The sequence below is a fragment of the Podarcis bocagei genome (assembly GCF_964188305.1).
Source record: "Podarcis bocagei genome assembly, chromosome: 1".
Lineage (NCBI taxonomy): Eukaryota > Metazoa > Chordata > Lepidosauria > Squamata > Lacertidae > Podarcis > Podarcis bocagei.
Window position 1 is genome coordinate 25,453,777 of NC_138125.1, and position 17,989 is coordinate 25,471,765.

Genomic DNA, 17,989 nt, shown 5'->3' on the forward strand with positions numbered 1-17,989 from the left:
ACAGAGCTACGAAGGGTAAACCACCCAAAAGGTATGCTCAGGAATTTGCCAACACAGCTGTTGGAAATATAGCTGTGGCTTGCATTTCAGACCAGGTTACAGAACCTGAGATCTTGAACGGAGTACAGGGTTTGTTCTCAAAGGGCAGGAAACCATGTCTGAAGGTTGCAAGAGTCAACACCGTTTCCTCAGACCAAGGAAAAGCTAGAGCTCTAATCCCATGGAAGAAAGGAAATCAGAGGTGTGAACTGGTCAGTCCAATTGCAGGGAGTTCCAAAGGTGGAACTGGTACAACAGATGTATACTATGTGTATGACAACTGTTTGTTTAAGTCACTTAATGCTGCCCTTGCTTACGCAGCATTGATTACCTAAAACGGCATCTTACTGTTAGGATTTTACGTAACCGATGCTGGTTAGTGTGATTAGTATAAATCACATGAGATGTCTGAGAAGAGCGTGGGAACGGAAGACTGTCTTATCTCTTCCGTCTGAGAATGTTATTGGACTGTACTTTCGCTTTTGCTGTATGCTTTCTGTTTTCTGCCAGAGTTTGGAGAACACAAACGGGATTATGGATTCTCTGTATATACTGTGAATAAAATGTAGTTTAGATCTACGGATGTCTCTATCTTCTTGCTGAGTGATGCCAGAAGACTTCTGTGCACTCTTCATAAGAGAAGTGTCACAGGTGGGCACTCTGGAGTGAAGGGACATGCCATTCCAGAGACATGCCTACCGGGAGATGCTCGGATGTATTGGGGGTCTGCCGTCCCCACAGGAGCGTTTTCCACACTTATGGGGGTTTTTCTCACTGTGTGTGATGCATCTTTGCTCCTAAAAAGCACGGGAGGGAATAAGGAGGACAGGGTTTCTTTTAATTTTTATTCATAGCAAGTGGTAAAGGTAAAGGGACCCCTGACCATTAGGTCCAGTCGTGACCGACTCTAGGGTTGCGGCGCTCATCTCGCTTTATTGGCCGAGGGAGCCGGCGTACAGCTTCCGGGTCATGTGACCAGCATGACTAAGCCGCTTTTGGCAAATCAGAGCAGCGCATGGAAACGCCGTTTACCTTCCTGCCAGAGCAGTACCTATTTATCTACTTGCACTTTGATGTGCTTTGGAACTGCTAGGTTGGCAGGAGCAAGGACCGAGCAACAGGAGCTCACCCCATCGCGGGGATTTGAACCACTGACCTTCTGTTCAGCAAGTCCTAGGCTCTGTGGTTTAACCCACAGCACCACCCGTGTCCCATAGCAGTGGTAGACACTGTTTAAACCAATCAACCAGATAAGGAAGCATCATGGGCTGATCTGGTTACAATTGGTTCTCTCCTGTCACTATGTGCCTCATTCAGGCATCAAAGGTAGAGGGCAGAAGAGGAGAAATAGGAAAGAGCGCCTGGAACAAAGGAATGATTTGCCAATGAGAGGCTTTTGCCGCCATTGGGCCGATGGGATCTGGAGTCCTATTGCAGCTGGCAGGCCACAGACTCCTCTTCCCTGGCGTAAAGGGATCAGCGCAGAAGGTGCTCCCTCATTATTGGTTCAGCTTTATTATTAACAATTCTGAATGTTCAGAATTTTCGCAATGCTGAAATGAAAACGGCACTTACTCAGCTTGGATTCTTTTCATCGTTGGGGACTGCGCAGAAGACGGTGACGTCACCCTGAGTCACAAGCGGTTGGGAGAGAGGGCAGCACAAGTCAGACACTGAAGGCAACGCACTACCACAAAGCCGTCATGCATTTATGCTCATATATACCTCAATGAATAGACTAAATGTGGAGGGGGAGGCTCCTATTGTCAGAGGGTGGGCTGAATACCATGTGTTTAGTCCACATGTGGAGAGGAACACATGTAAAGGGTTTCTGTCTGTTATTGCCTCACTAAATAATCTTGGGTATTTACGGCTTGGGAAGGATGACGAGAAATTTGTTAGTGATTCCTAGCCCTCCTAACGTAACTACATTTCCCAGGATTCCTTGTGAAGAGAGGTATCACCATTAACCTGGTTTCAAAATGTAACATACACTTGTGGTGAAAATAAGGTTAAGCAATATTCTAGAGACTGGCTTCATTCTCTTGCATTCATCAATTTCTGGCAACTCTTTCTGAAATGACCTTCACATAAAACCATCTTTTAAGGAAGATGCCCAGGGATCTCTTATAAGCCAAGGAATGCCACGTCTGATGGGCCTCAAGTACGTGACCTGCATGCTATTTAGACTGAATTTTTTTTTAGCATGAGGAATTTATCCAATGAATGGCCCCGTTGGTGTGTTCTACATACTAATGCCTTCGTGATCACAACAAAAGGTAGTTTGAAAAATCACTTCTGACAATGCTGCTTTTCAGCTCAAGAAAAGTACATTGACTTTTATAAGCTTCTGAATTTACAATATCTTGTTTCCTAAAGGGAAATGCTCCTTAAGTAGGTCTTTGATTCAGTGATTTTACAGCATGCCTATCATAGAGCTCTCATGTTGCCGAATATGCCACCCACTAAATCTATTTTATTTCAGTGCTTTTGTCCTCGATGCAGACGGAGAGTGCACAGAATGCACAAATACCTGCTGCACCTTTTTATTTGGGGGACCTCTGTGCCTCAGCACAGGTGAGTCATCAAGAATATGAGTAGGCTTGAATTTGGCTGTAAACTCAAGAGGTTTATCAGGAAAATCAAAACAAAACACAATTGAGCTGTATCTAACGATGCTGTCTTCTATTTGTGGAAAAGAACTTCAATTCTCCCCAAAATCAGTCATGGAGGCTCCTCCAAACTTCTGGAGTAGATTTGGCGGAATGGGGGGGGGGAATTATGCTTGCATTAGTAGGGCAGCTTTGTTGATTGGGTTGTATTCAATGTTACTCATACAGAAGCAGATCCATTAAAATGAATGGACACAACTAACTTACGTCCATCAATTCCAAAGGGTCTACACTTGAGTAGAACTTAGCTGGATACAGCCCAATGAGTGGTATCCAACTAAACTGTCACATCAGTGCATGAATTTGTCTTTCCCTTTTCCCCTTCCACATGTGCTCTGCACCCGCGACACATCTGCTTTGGAGAGCTGGGGGAACCCCTAGAACAGATTGGGGGGAAAAGCTGCATTGCACAAGTGTGAATCCTTGTGCAGCTCAGTTTTGTGGGGTGTATGTTTGTGTGTCCGGGAGGGGCAGGACAAAAAGGTATCTCAGCTATGGTAAAAGCCAGTGAAAAGAACTGCGACTTTCTTTGAAGAAGGAATTTGGAGTTTTTAAATGGTATATCTGATGTCGCAGCCATATTGGTGCTGGAGCATAAGAACAGGACAAAATTTGCTTCAAAGCACTCAAGAGGCAGAGGTGTACAGGGGATGGCTAATCTGGCAGGTCAGGTGTTTCCTCACTAGGCCCTTAACCCTGACTCTGTCCGGTGATACGAGAACCAGATCCTGAGAGGGGATGTTAGTCGAGCAGCCACATGACACAGCTACTTCACATGCTCACTTTTTAACATGACTAAATGAAGATTATTTGACACACAAGCGCCATTTAAATTTCTTCATAGGTATTAATATTCATAGCCCTTCCACTCCCACCCCTTAGCCTGGTCTTGTTTGTTATTATACTTTTAATTAACCATGAAGGCAACAAGGATTTGGGCCACATCCAAATGAACGTGAACCTCCTTTCCATCTTTTGTTACCAACAACTTGCCCGAAATATTTCCTGGTGTACCACCCTGGGCCAGAGTTACTTCCAATAACCATTTTGTTTTATCGCATTCTCGCCATTTATTGGTAGAGAGAGAGATGCTCTTGCTGTTAACAAAATTGCCCCCTCCTTTCAAACACACTTTCCCTCTTACTAGTTTTGCTGATGAATTTTTGTTTGAAGGAATATGTAAATATAGAAAGCATATATAATAGCCTTAATCTCAAAAAAGGCGCCTTTTCTGGATGGTCATAAGCCCAGCATCAGCAGAACGGCAAACAAGCAGAGTTGAGTATGAATATTGCCACCCACCCCCAAATGACATGTACCTTGGTGAGGAGAACTGGGGGAAAGACTTCATTTCATCAGCCTTATCATCTGCAGTGTCTTCCACCTACAACCCAGAGAAAACATCTGTGTTATTGGTGCAAAAGAAATGAAAAGTGAGAGGAAGGAAATGTAGTCTGTTAACATGTGGAACCGAACCTGTCCCCTCCTCAACGTGCATGTGCTCTGCCACCATACCAGGAACAACGCAATGCACCTGGACTTTTCAGGTATGGGAAAGGGCCATACCTCAGCAGTAGAACATTTGCAAGCAGAAACTCCAGGTTCAATCTCTGGCATTTCCAGGAAGAGCTAGGGAAGGACTCCCGTCTGAAACCACGGCGAGCTGCTGCCAGACAGTGTACACAATAGTGAACTGAATAACCCAGGCAGCTTATTATGAGAACACGAGGCCTGGCAGTGTTTCATATTTTAGTTGAGATTCCTCAACTAGTCCAGGGGCTTGGACCAAGATAACTCTCAGCATCCCTTCCAACTGTACAATTCTATGATTCTATGCAGTTGTGCAGCAATCTATTCATTTTCAGCCCCCCAGGACCACAAGCTACTCTCACAAAATATGATGGCCATCTGCAAACATCTCAAGGGCTGTCATCATCATCTTCATCATCATTTATACCCTGCCCATCTAGCTAGGTTTCCCCAGCCACTCTGGGCAGCTCCCAACAGAACATTAAAACACAATCAAACATTAGAAACTTCCCTAAACAGGGCTGCCTTCAGATGCCTTCTAAAAGCCAGGTAGTTGTTTATTTCCTTGACATCTGATGTGAGGGCGTTCCACAGGGCAGGCACCACTACCAAGAAGGCCCTCTGCAGTGAGGGAACCGCCAGAAGGCTCTTGGAGCTGGGCGATGGAGGTGGAGATGTTCCTTCAGGTATATTGGGCCGAGGCCATTTAGGGCTTTAAAAGTCAGCACCAACACTTTGAATTGTGCTTGTAAACAGCTCCATGGAAGATGGAGCAAGCTTGTTTTCTCCGGCTCCAGAGGGTAGGACCTGAACCAATAGATTCAAGTTAAATGAAAGCAGATTCTGATTAAACATCAGGCAGTAAGAGCTGTTTGGCAGTGGGACAGACTCTCTGAGAAAGTGGGGGGCTTTCCTTCCGGGAAATTTAAAAGCAGAGGCTGGATGGCCACCTGTCATGGATGCTTAACACCAAGGGTCTAAATAGTGATCCATTTAAACGTTATTACCACTTGGAAGGTTAAGATGTAAAATGGCTTGTTGACTGAAATACATTTAAATATATCACTTGAATTACCTCCTTTATCATCTTCTGAAAGTCAGCCATATTACTTTTTTCTGACCCTTCAGACGCCACTTGAAAACTGCAAAATGTAATATGATATATTAGGCAGATCTTGACGTTACCTTTAAACAGTACACTGGTTTTTTCTTCTTCTGTATGTCAGAACATCTAACTTTCAACAAACAAACAAAAACCTGATGGAAATTGTAATGCTTTTAGATACCTGGGACAATCTCAGCTATGCTCTTGCTTGAGTGATGAAGGCACTGATGGGTGAAAAGTGCAAATCCATCTGCTTAGTTATCACTGCATTTTAGTATTGAAGGCAATTGCAACATAGATGAGGAAGCCAGATGATATTAACAGCTACCGTTGCTCAGCTAGGGCACATCCTCAGTCCTATGAATAACAAGCTACACAATAGATATTCATGGTCCTGACAGCATTCAGCAACCCCTCAGAATGGGAAGATTTGACAATATTAGATTGGGAGAATGTGTGCTTTGGTGAAGAGGGTGTTCACCATGTATCACACATATTTCTCAATAATTGGATATATTTCCTACAACACTGTTGCTGCTTATCTTCCATTATTTTGGGGGGAAATTAAAGAATTAAAATTACATGGAGAATATGCAGTAGCAGTGCTTAGTGAATTTATTATTGATTGAAACAACTCCATGAATGTATATAACACCTCACAGCAGAAGAAAACACATGCATACCAAATAATTTGATCATTGTCCAATACACTTATCGTACCCACAATGCCAAATCTAAGAAAGGGATTGAGGATCGAAACTTCAGGTTTTTTTACCTTGCTTAGGTAAAGGTAAAGGGACCCCTGACCATTAGGTCCAGTCATGGCCAACTCTGGGGTTGCGGCGCTCATCTCGCTTTACTGGCCAAGGGAGCCGGCGTACAGCTTCTGGGTCATGTGGCCAGCATGACTAAGCCACTTCTGGCGAACCACAGCAGCGCACGGAAACACCGTTTACCTTCCCGCCTGAGCGGTAGCTATTTATCTACTTGCACTTTGACGTGCTTTCGAACTGAAGGAACAGGGTCCAAGCAATGGGAGCGCACCCCGTCGCGGGGATTCGAACCACCGACCTTCTGATCAGCAAGTCCTAGGCTCTGTGGTTTAACCCACAACGCCACCTGCGTCCCCTTTTACCTTGCTTTTATCAGTGTGAATCCAAGGGAATTGTTGTGGTTTCAATCAATGACATTAGGTTGTATACCAAAGTACCGTATTTTTCGCTCTATAAGACGAACCAGACCAGGAGGAGGAAAACAAGAAAAAAAATATTCAGAATCTCAGAAGCCAGAACAACAAGAGGGATCTCTGTGCAGCGAAAGCAGCGATCCCTCTTGCTGTTTTAGCTTCTGGGATAGCTGTGCAGTCTGCATTCGCTCCGTAAGACGCACACACATTTCCCCTTACTTTTTAGGAGGGAAAAAGTGAGTCTTATAGAGCAAAAAATACAGTAAGTCACAGTGGTTCTCAAGTTAGGATGTTGGCCTTGAATCTTTAGAGAATTGAGTTCAACTGTTAAGTCACAAAGTGACCTTGGGCAGGTCACAGTATCCTAGTTTTAGTCTAACCAACTTATCTGTTGACATGATCAGACACTGCATATGGCAACCTCTCTTTTCTCATTTCAACTCTGGAACAGAGGTCACCATTTGCTAATGCAATAATAATAATAATAATAATAATAATAATAATAATAATAAAGGTAATGGTAAAGGGACCCCTGTCCAGTCGCGGACGACTCTGGGGTTGCGGCGCTTATCTTGCTTTACTGGCCAAGGGAGCCGGCATACAGCTTCCGGGTCATGTGGCCAGCATGACTAAGCCACTTCTGGCAAACCAGAGCAGCACAATTTACGTTCCTGCTGGAGCAGTACCTATTTATCTACTTGCACTGCATGCTTTTGAATTGCTAGGTTGGCAGGAGCATAATAATTATTATTTAAACCACAGCCACTCTGAGCAAGCTTTCAACACATATAAAAGTATAAAAAAGCCCAAACATTAAAAACTTCCTGATACAGGGCTGCCTTCAGATGTCTTCTAAAACTTGTGTAGTTCATATATCACAATGTGAGTACATTTCAATATTCAGAGCTTTGGAACATTAATATTGAATTCCATGGCTTAGAGCCAGACTAACTTCCTGTTTGCTTCTGAGTCCAATTCATAGCTTAACACTGAAGCCCTAAATGGGTTGGAACATGAGTATTTGAAGCAGCATCTCTCCTGGCATCAGCCTACCTTTTGTCTAAGCATCATTGGATGAAAAGTGGGCCGAAAATAAATTTCAATAAATACATTAAATCAGTTAGTTGAATTTAGGACCTATTGAAGTTAATGGGACAAATTAGTTATGATTAAGGTTAGTAGTATAGTAGTTATGCACTACTATTGCAATGGAAATCCTCCCTCCAGTCTTTGTGCATGCCCGGCACCCTCCCCAAATCTGCTCTAGAGGGTTGGGGGAACCCTCTAGGGCAGCGGTTCTCAACCTGTGGGTCCCCAGATGTTGTTGGACTACAACTCCCATCATCCCTGAGCTCTGGTCTTGCTAGCTGGGGGTGATGGGAGTCATAGTTCAACAACATCTGGGGACCCACAGCTTGAGAAAGGCTGCTCTAGGGTGTGGAGGTGTATGTGGACAGAGGAAAGGGATGGGGAAGTTTCCATCCGGTACACTGGCTGCAAATATTAAGTTGTGGGTGGCAGGGAAGCATGCAGGTCCACTGCCACATGACATGTATAGCTTTCCATAGCTGAGATTAGACATGAACTGGTAGCTAGATGCAGCGTTCATATAAGAAAGTTTGCGGCATGACTGAGCACAGACTGCTTACGAAGGTTTTTTCACCTGCTTATGTCGGTCTGTGTTTCTGCTTCCACCTGCTTAGTGAAATTGCTTATTTTCGGTCTTGCTGGCTTATAATAACGGTATTGCGAAAGGAAGGACTTAGCATCCGATTTCAAAGTGCGTGGAGTGAATGGCTGCCGACCATTGGTGAAACGTTCAGAGTGCTTGTCAAGGAGATCCCCGCTGCACACTTTGGGTTCAGGGTTCGGGGCCTTGTGAGGATGCTTGTTTGCAATGCTGTCGGAAGAAGAGTTGGATGAAATTTTGGAGTGCAACCTCTGGAGACTCGATGTATTGACACATGAGGTTGGGTCTGAGATGTTGGAGGCTTTCGGAGCATCTTTCCGGGCAGGATTTGCAGCATTCGGAAGGGCTGTGTTTTGCCTCTCTGGAGTTGCCTGGGGGCCCAACACACACCTTTGTTCACTAGGTGTACATGAGGGTAGCCCAACGTTGTCTTCTGCTTCCAAGGTATCCTAGCAGGGATTAAAAAATACATACACAAAGAGTAAGGCTCCTTCTGCTTTATTTCATTAAAAAGTACAGTCTTTTATTCCAGCTTTAATGTGTGCAGAGGAGGGCAGTCAAAATAATAAAGGGTCTGGAAACCAAGCCTTACGAGGAAGAGTTTGAGGGAGTTGGGTGTGTTTAGCCTGGAAACGAGGAGACTGAAAGCAGATATGACAGCCATCTTCAAATATCTAAAGGGCTGTCATGTGGAAGATGGAGCAAGCTTGTTTTCTCCAGCTCTGGCAGAGGCTAGGATCTGAACCAATAGATTCGAGTTACAAAAAAGGAGATTCCTCATGGAACTTTGGAGTGTCAGGCATAGCCCTATTGGCTTTAGCCCAAACGTAGCAGAGTTTTCCTGCACAGCGAAGAAGCTAGTTGCGGCAGTAATGACTAGTCAGCTAGACTCAGAAGAACTATTTACAGGATTTATTAAAAGGAAAAATAAAACCAGCAGAGTTTCTGCATACAAATAAAAGCAAATAAATCCTCTCTTTCTTTCTCTCTCTCTCATAACCATACACAGCACTTCTAACTCCTAACACACCTCACATCAAACTGTGCTAGCAATCCCTAGATAACAGAGTTGAGTGCTGCTCGTTAACCAATCAGAGTGAGTAGTTTCTAGGTCAAGCAGACCTGGGCTTTCTGCCAAGAGTAAATTGACACCAGCTTGAGTTAATTGGTGAAGCTAGAATCTGCAAGTTTCCCACGAGAACCAATTAACAGAAACTGAAACCGAAACTGAACACCCCCTCACAGATTCTGCTGAACAATTAACACCAGATACACCTATGTAGGAGATCATTTTTCCAGCAAACCTAAACCCTTGCACATTCGCTTGTTCTTTACCTTTGCCAATGGTTTAGTTAACACATCTGCTACATTTTCTTCACTTGACACATAAGTACAGGTGATTACATTGTCTTGTACACAGCAACGTACATTTTGGTATTTTACAGAGATATGTTTGGAACGCGATTTGAAACCCTCTGTTTTACTTAAGGTTATACAAGCTTGATTATCAATGTAAACTTGCACTGGTTCTCCACAATTTACATTTAAATCTGCCAACAAATGCTTGAAATAAATCACCTCGTTGCACAATTCACTCAATGCGGCGTACTCTGATTCCGTTGATGACACACTTACAACGTCTTGCTTGCGTGACCGCCAGCTGATTAAAGCTCCACCGACCATTATGACTAGTCCTGTGACAGATTTTCTATCTGGCAAATTTCCCCAGTCACTATCACAGTAGCAACTCAACATTTCATCCTCTGAAGAATTTAATTGTAACATATAGCCAATTGTCTGTTTGAGATACCTCAGAACTTGTTTTACCCCTTTCCAGGCATTTAGTGTGGGTTTTGAGACCAATCTACTTAATATGCCTACTGCATAGCTAATATCAGGTCTGGACCACTGTGCTATATACAATAAACTTCCAATTACAGAGTGATATACATCAGGATGTTCAAATTCAGGACTCTCATCTATGTGAAGTGTTTTTATGAAACCTGGATCCATAGGCACCGCTGCCCCTTTGCAATCCTGCATCCTGTATGTAGTCAGTAGTTGTTTAACTTTGTTCTGCTGACTAATTAGGCAGCTGCCATCTTGGGCCCAGCACACTTCCAACCCTAGATATGTCCTAACCGGGCCTAAGTCCTTCACTTTGAACTTACTGGACAATTGCTTGGCAAACCTTTTAGTTTGTTTATCTGTTTTACAGGCGTACAATACATCATCTACATAGATCAGACAAAACTCTTGATTACTGCCTGTACCACGTACATAAACACAATTGTCAGCTGTACTCTGCTTGAAACCAAATGACACTAAGGCCTCATGGAAACATCTGTTCCAAGATCTTGCAGCCTGTTTGAGACCGTATAGAGCTTTGTTTAATTTCAACACTCTATTGGAACCTGTCTCATAACCAGGCGGTTCAGCTAGATACAGGTCTTCTGATATTGGTGCATGTAAATATGCAGTCTGAATATCAAAATGGTTTAACAGGAGTTTTCTCTTTGCTCCAAGCGTTAGAATCAGCCTTACACTGTCCCCCTTGGCAGTAGGGGAAAAAGTCTCGTCATAATCTTTTCCAGGCCTCTGAGAGTATCCTTGAGCAACTAAACGAGCTTTGTATTTGTACTCTCCTGTCACCAGAGGTTTAAGTTTGTACACCCACCTGCAGCCTACAATCTTTGCCCCCTCAGGCGCTGCCACTGGTGTAAAAACCTTGTGCTCATTCAGAGAGGACATCTCTTCCTCCATTGCCTGTTTCCAGCGCTCTGCCTCCACTTTTGGTAACTTTAACACCTCCTGAAAACTCTTGGGTTCTGCACTTACACTAAACACATTTGCATGTGTTTAGCAAAGCGGAAACCTTTTCCCAGCTCCTGGTAACCCACAAACACTAGCTGTTTGGTCTTAGGATCTCCCTTCTTTCTCATTTGTTTCGGAATTAATACCCAGGCTTTTGATCCAAACACATGCAAGTGGTCAATTTTAGGTTTTTTCTGAAACAATTTAAAGTACGGGGTTGTACCTATTGTTTGATGAAAGAGCCTGTTTTGGAGATAACACGCAGTGAGCATGCTCTCCCCCCAATAAGACATGGGTAAATCAGCATCATCAAGCATGGCAAACATCATATCTTGTAAAGATCTGTTTTTTCGCTCTGCAACGCCATTCTCCTCTGGGGAAAAAACGTTCGTTTTTCTATGCCCAATGCCACGCTTTTGTAACCAATCTTTAAAGGCATTTGACATAAATTCGCCACCTCTGTCCGTCTGTATCCTTTTGAGTTTAACAGACAGAAATCTTTCCACAGATGCCACCCAGCCTTTAAACTTAGTGAACACGTCACCCTTATTTTTCATGGGAAAAACCCAAGAATAACGCGTGGCGTCATCCACAATTGTTAGTGAAAAGCGCGATCCACCCCTGCTTACAGCAAATGGACCAATTACGTCCATGTGAACCAGCTGTAGCGGTGACTCACTAACTCTGTCACTTCTGGGGTAAGAGACTCTGTGGGTTTTAACCTTTTTACAGACATTACAATCAAGGTACTTGTTACAACTCTTTAAATTACCCCCATCAGCCAATTCAGACATTTTTAGCACACTTTTCCAGCAAGCATGCCCCATTTTCCTATGCAATAAGTGCACACAGTTGTCATGTATAGCTTTGTTATTCACTGCAGGCTGAGATTTACTGACTACTGCTGCAACTTGAGATCCTGCTTTAAGCCAAAACAAGCCTCCCTCTGACTTAGCAGTGCCTAAAATCTCACCAGCCTTCTTAATAATGCAACTGTCTCCTTCAAAATACACTTTAAACCCAGCTTTTAGCAAACAATCTACAGACATCAGATTGCTCCTTAATGACGGCACACAAAGTACATTTTGCAGGCATTCACGCAGACAAGGAACATAAACTGCACCCCCCGAAATCACTTCGGAAGTACTTCCGTCTGCTAGAGCCACCTGGCTGCGCTGTGCTGAGTTCTTGGAAACAAACAATTCATCTGAATTCACGATGTGGCGAGACGCTCCCGAATCGACCACCCAGACCGCTTGTTTCTCATCAGCAATTTTGACCTCGCCGGTCACCAGCTGAGCCGACTGTTTTCGTTTGAAGAATTTCTTTTTACGCTGCTGCTGCTGCTGATCTCGTCTCTGCTCCTGCACCGGCCACTGAGACTTGACCAACTCCGGACATTGTCGTTTTAGATGCGCTGAAGACCCACATCGGAAACAACGCCTAACAGCAAACGCTGACTCCTCACCAGTACGCTGCTTTTGCTTCACCTCTGGCACGGCACGAGAACTCCTTCCAAACAGCCCACCTGTAGAAGCCTCTGCAGCCACCGACCTTTCTTGCCTCTTCTGCCATTCTTCAATCAAACGCCCAGTAACGTAACTGACTGATAAGTCAAGCTCCTGTATGCCTTCTAGAGACAAAACTAAATTATCCCAGCTTTCCGGGAGAGAACTCAAAATAATAGCCACCTTCTCCTGCTGGTCTAAAGCACAGTCTCTTTCCTGTAGTGCAGAAAACTTTAACTGTAAACTGTGTAGGTGTTCCTGCATTGTAACCCCAGGCTGTAACATTGCCTTGTACAATGCCTTGCGAATGAACAGCTTGGAAACCGCTGTCTCACGCACATGGAGTTCTTTAAGTGCTTGCCACACACCTCTAGCTGTCTTGATTCCCCTCACATACGGCAACTGGGAATCTTCCAGCCCCAAGACAATTGTGGCCCTTGCTCTTTGGTCTTTATCGAGGTCTTCATCATCAGGCTTCGTAGGAAACTTACTCACCACTTGCCAGAGACGATCCCTCTGCAGCACTGCCTGCATGCGTTCCGACCACAGCAAGTAATTGGAGTCATTCAGACGCTCAAAAGCCATCTGACCTGGTTGTGAGGCCATCTTGAGAGCGATGTCCCTGGAACCCGGAACCAGCTACTCACGACCACCGAGAGAGAAAACAGGAACCACAGCACCCAGCACTCACACGCTGCAGCTGTTGTCCTTGTGTCCGCTGCGTCACCAGCTCACCACGGTCAGGAACCAGCCAGGAACAACAACCTCTGGAACTACTGGAACCAACGCCGTTGATGCTGACACCACCGCAACTCAGGCTGGCAGCACAATGCCCATAACCTCATGGAACTTTGGAGTGTCAGGCATAGCCCTATTGGCTTTAGCCCAAACGTAGCAGAGTTTTCCTGCACAGCGAAGAAGCTAGTTGCGGCAGTAATGACTAGTCAGCTAGACTCAGAAGAACTATTTACAGGATTTATTAAAAGGAAAAATAAAACCAGCAGAGTTTCTGCATACAAATAAAAGCAAATAAATCCTCTCTTTCTTTCTCTCTCTCTCATAACCATACACAGCACTTCTAACTCCTAACACACCTCACATCAAACTGTGCTAGCAATCCCGAGATAACAGAGTTGAGTGCTGCTCGTTAACCAATCAGAGTGAGTAGTTTCTAGGTCAAGCAGACCTGGGCTTTCTGCCAAGAGTAAATTGACACCAGCTTGAGTTAATTGGTGAAGCTAGAATCTGCAAGTTTCCCACGAGAACCAATTAACAGAAACTGAAACCGAAACTGAACAATTCCGACTCAACATCAGGAAGTACTTTCAGACAGTAGAATGGACTCCCTTGGAAAGTGGTAAATTCTCCTTCATTGTCTCCTTCCTTGGACATTTTTAAACAGAGTTCGACAGCTATCTTTACTTGAGATTCCTGCACTGTAGGGGGTTTGACTACTTGACCCTGAGGGTCCCTTCCAACTCTAAAAGGTAAAGGGACCCCTGACCATTAGGTCCAGTCGTGGCCGACTCTGGGGTTGCGGCGCTCATCTCGCTTTACTGGCCGAGGGAGCCGGCGTACAGCTTCTGGGTCATGTGACCAGCATGACTAAGCTGCTTCTGGCGAACCAGAGCAGCGCACAGAAACACCGTTTACCTTCCCGCTGGAGCGGCACCTATTTATCTACTTGCACTTTGACATGCTTTTGAACTGCTAGGTTGGCAGGAGCAGGGACCGAGCAACGGGAGCTCACCCTGTCGCGGGGATTCCAACGGCCAACCTTCTGATTGGAAAGTCCTAGGCTCTGTGGTTTAACCCACAGCACCACCCGCGTCCCTCTTCCAACTCTACAATTCTATTATTTATATGATTTTTTCACACTTTTATTGTTCACTATGTATTTATTCTTTGTTAGCCCACTTGAGAGATGGTACATGAACAGGCAGGTTATTAAACTGAACAATAAACAAAAGAACTTGCAACTTAATATCATCCCTTTAGATTTCTAGGGTTGTGATACTGCTAGAGAAGAATCTCCAATAGCAGAAAAATTAGGAGGACCAGGTTCTTGAAAGCACTAGGCCCCAAGGCCAGATAGCATTTTTTTTGAGAGCGAGCGAGCAAACCAGTTAGCACTGAAACGGAACATTAAAAAACAAAATGCAGCACATGCACTACTGCCACACATACTAATATTATCAATGAAGTGCATATTAAATACCTAAATAAATCACATTGTAGATTTAAGGCATCTGAAAACTAAATGCTTCAAAGAAAACACCAGGCGTGCTACCTGCTTCCTTTCATCTTTCTTCATAGATTCATCATGACTCCTATTAGTTGGAAGTCTTGTGTCCTATGTGCCCACTTCTTATTAAGGACTCTTAGGTGGAAAGCACACCAGTGTCTTGTGGAGTGCTGTAGCGTGGGTGGGTAGGGATGGCCCCGGGTGCAAAATTCTGAGGGAGTGCAACCCAGCACCTCCACAACAGGCTCCCTCACCAAGGCCACGTGACTGCCACCCTCCGGAGCCACGGAGAGGCGAGCTGTGCTTGGGCTGAGCCTTTGGGGCTGTGGCGGCACCTCCTTTTCGTGGTCAGCAAAAGGAACCATAACAGCACTTTCTGGGACACCTGTTCGGAATTTTTTTTAAACTGTGAAGAAACCTTCTCTTGCAGCTTCCCTTCCCACAGGAATTAGTGTCCCCGCGATGTGTTTCCCATCTCCCGAATGTTTACCCACTCACAATTGGCATCAGTGCCGTTTGTTGGCAGGAAAACCAACTATTATTTGTTTGTTTATGGGTTTCGCTTGGCCTTTCTACACGTAACTTCTAAGGTGGCTTACAAACAGTCTGGAAAAGAATGCAAATGAAATGAAAACGATTAACATAAAAACCAGCTAAAAATCCAATGGCAACGAAAGCTGGCAACACAACCAGCAACAACCTGAGGTTACACATTGCTCCAAGGTTGCAAAAACAAAGTTTGTCATGGTGGCTAAAATATGAGAGAGTAAGGACAGGCAAATGGTGTCTGGGGAGGGAGGGAGGGCACTGCAGATTTGGGGTACCACAGCAGAGACATCACTGTTCCTTATTCCCAAGGACGGGGCTTCCAGAGCAGTGCCTCATTTGATGACCTCAGTGCATGGGCAGGTTTACAGTAACTAGATAAAATGCTGGTGGCAATGGGGATTTGCCATGGTGAGACCAAGCTCTAAAGGAAATCTAGGGAAGTTGTGAGAGCTAACCTAGGACACATCTTTGTCTTAAAGAGCCAGTGTGGTGTAGTGGTTAAGAGCGGTAGTCTCGTAATCTGGGGAACCGGGTTCGCGTCTCCGCTCCTCCACATGCAGCTGCTGGGTGACCTTGGGCCAGTCACACTTCTTTGAAGTCTCTCAGCCCCACTCACCTCACAGAGTGTTTGTTGTGGGGGAGGAAGGGAAAGGAGAATGTTAGCCGCTTTGAGACTCCTTCGGGTAGTGATAAAGCGGGATATCAAATCCAAACTCTTCTTCTTCTTAAATCAAAATTGTACTCATTGATCCCCCTTTTTAAAAGAAAGAACAGACGGATGCTGAAGGTGGTATTCGGAACTGGATTCCAAATTAGACCACTTCCTATCACTTCATAATAGGGTACCAAGAATCCAGGCCTCATTACTATGTGTCCTCTTTAGTGTCTTCTTTCAACTCCATTTATTCCTGCTTCTGGTCTTCAGCTGTTTTTTATTTAGTGAGATACAAAGATAGCCTGAAAGACACATCATCAAAATGCAGATGCTGCAGTTTTCTAGTGTACTGGAACTTCTAGCTAGCTTCATCTGAGAAAGCTACTTTGCAGTGCCTTTGAAAGCTGTGATTTATTTTTCACTGTCTCTTAAGGGTAGTAGTTTGCTTGGTCTGAATATGATCGCATTTCCCTCTGATATGACACTTTTTTTAATGGGCTTGAAAAAAGAGGAATGCAGAGAAGACATAAAAGTAGGAGAAGACAAGTAGAATGTGGAAATAATTCATTAAAAGATAGCAATACAAATCTAAGGTAAAGGACCTCGGATGGTTAAGTCCCGTCAAAGGTGCTCATCTTGCTTTCATGCCAAGGGAGCTGGCGTTTGTCCACAGACAGCTTTCCATGTCATGTGGCCAGCATGCAACAGAACACCATGATGGAAACCAGAGTGCACAGAAACGCTGTTTACCTTCCCATTGCAGTGGTACCTATTTATCTACTTGCATTGGTGTGCTTTTGAACTGCTAGGTTGGCAGGAGCTGGGACAGAGCAACAGGAGCCTCATTATTTTGGGAAGGGGAGAGAGATGCAGACAGTCTTGTAATGCTGGAAACTCTAGATAATGGACCAGACTAAGGAATAATAATGTGAATGATAGCAAAAAAGAAGAACAATTGCCTTGAAGTATGAAACAGAATGAGCCACATGTTTGAGGATGCTCAGAGCCAAATAAAAGCTCAGTATAGATAGATGTGCATTTTTAGAGGAGAAGCTTTTGGCCAGCTGTGGACAGCTGATAAGACCAACAATTGCTCTATTCTTGTTTCTGTCACCTCATGCCAACAAACAGAGCATAAATTACACAACTGAGACTTTGTGGTTATCATCTCAGTTTTGATATTATGTGATAACAAGCTATATTCCTCTCCACGCCACCCCACACCAAAGGAATTCCTGGGTGTTGTTTGGTTTTGGAAATAATTTTGACTAAAGGTTTTCTTGAATTACAAAAGAACATGCAAAATCTCTCTTTTTTATCATAGAGTCTCTTAGTTACATTCAAACACCAGTGATAACCATCCTGCTACTGTTTTATATCTTCCTATATCCGAGGTCTCAGGTTGAAAGAAAGATTTTCAAAGATTTTGAAAATGAGATCAATCATCCCCACTCCAACAAAATCTAACACACTCTTGGCTGTGTACTCTGACCAAGAACTTTAAAATGAGCCATTCCACAGTAGGGATTGGCCTGTTCAGTATGGCTATTAAAAACATATTGTCCTTCTTGTGTTATTTTGATGTGCTAAATATTATTAATACAATAAACTATACAACAAAAATTTGTTAAAATCCAAAAGATTGGGAGTTCCCAAAATTTTGTCCCCATGGATCACTTGAAAATTGCTGAGTGTCTTAGTGAACCACTTACTGATTTTCTCTTCCGCCTGTCAAAGCAGAATATAATGTGCTGTGCTACCTCCAAGATTTATCCGATGAAAATAGGGATGTCCTAAGGAAACGCGGGACATTGTGGGATCAAATCAGAAACCAGGATGGCTTCTGTAAATCTGGTACTGTCCCTGGAGAATAGGGACACTTGGTGGGTCTCTGCTAGATGCTGTAGAATTTCTAATTGTATTTTCTTAGCTTTTGATTTTTTCTTGTACTGCAATTTGAATTCCATAGAATGCAATATAAAACATGATACTAAAT

General features: G+C 44.0%; 1 protein-coding gene across 7 annotated transcripts in view; it reads right to left on the reverse strand.

Annotated features, from left to right (window-relative positions):
* The window catches only part of SPATA7 (spermatogenesis associated 7), a 70,453-nt gene that overhangs the window by 14,569 nt on the left and 37,895 nt on the right, over positions 1–17,989 (reverse strand). For 6 of the 7 annotated variants that reach the window (XM_081173360.1, XM_081173359.1, XM_081173363.1 and 3 more), the window contains 4 exons: positions 8,196–8,671; positions 5,317–5,383; positions 4,031–4,095; positions 1,615–1,668 (listed from right to left, as the gene is read on the reverse strand). In XM_081173360.1, the coding sequence (XP_081029486.1) occupies positions 1,615–1,668; positions 4,031–4,095; positions 5,317–5,383; positions 8,196–8,671 (662 nt within the window). The remainder of the gene's footprint in view (positions 1–1,614; positions 1,669–4,030; positions 4,096–5,316; positions 5,384–8,195; positions 8,672–17,989) is intronic. The other variant, XM_081173362.1, reaches the window with a different exon arrangement.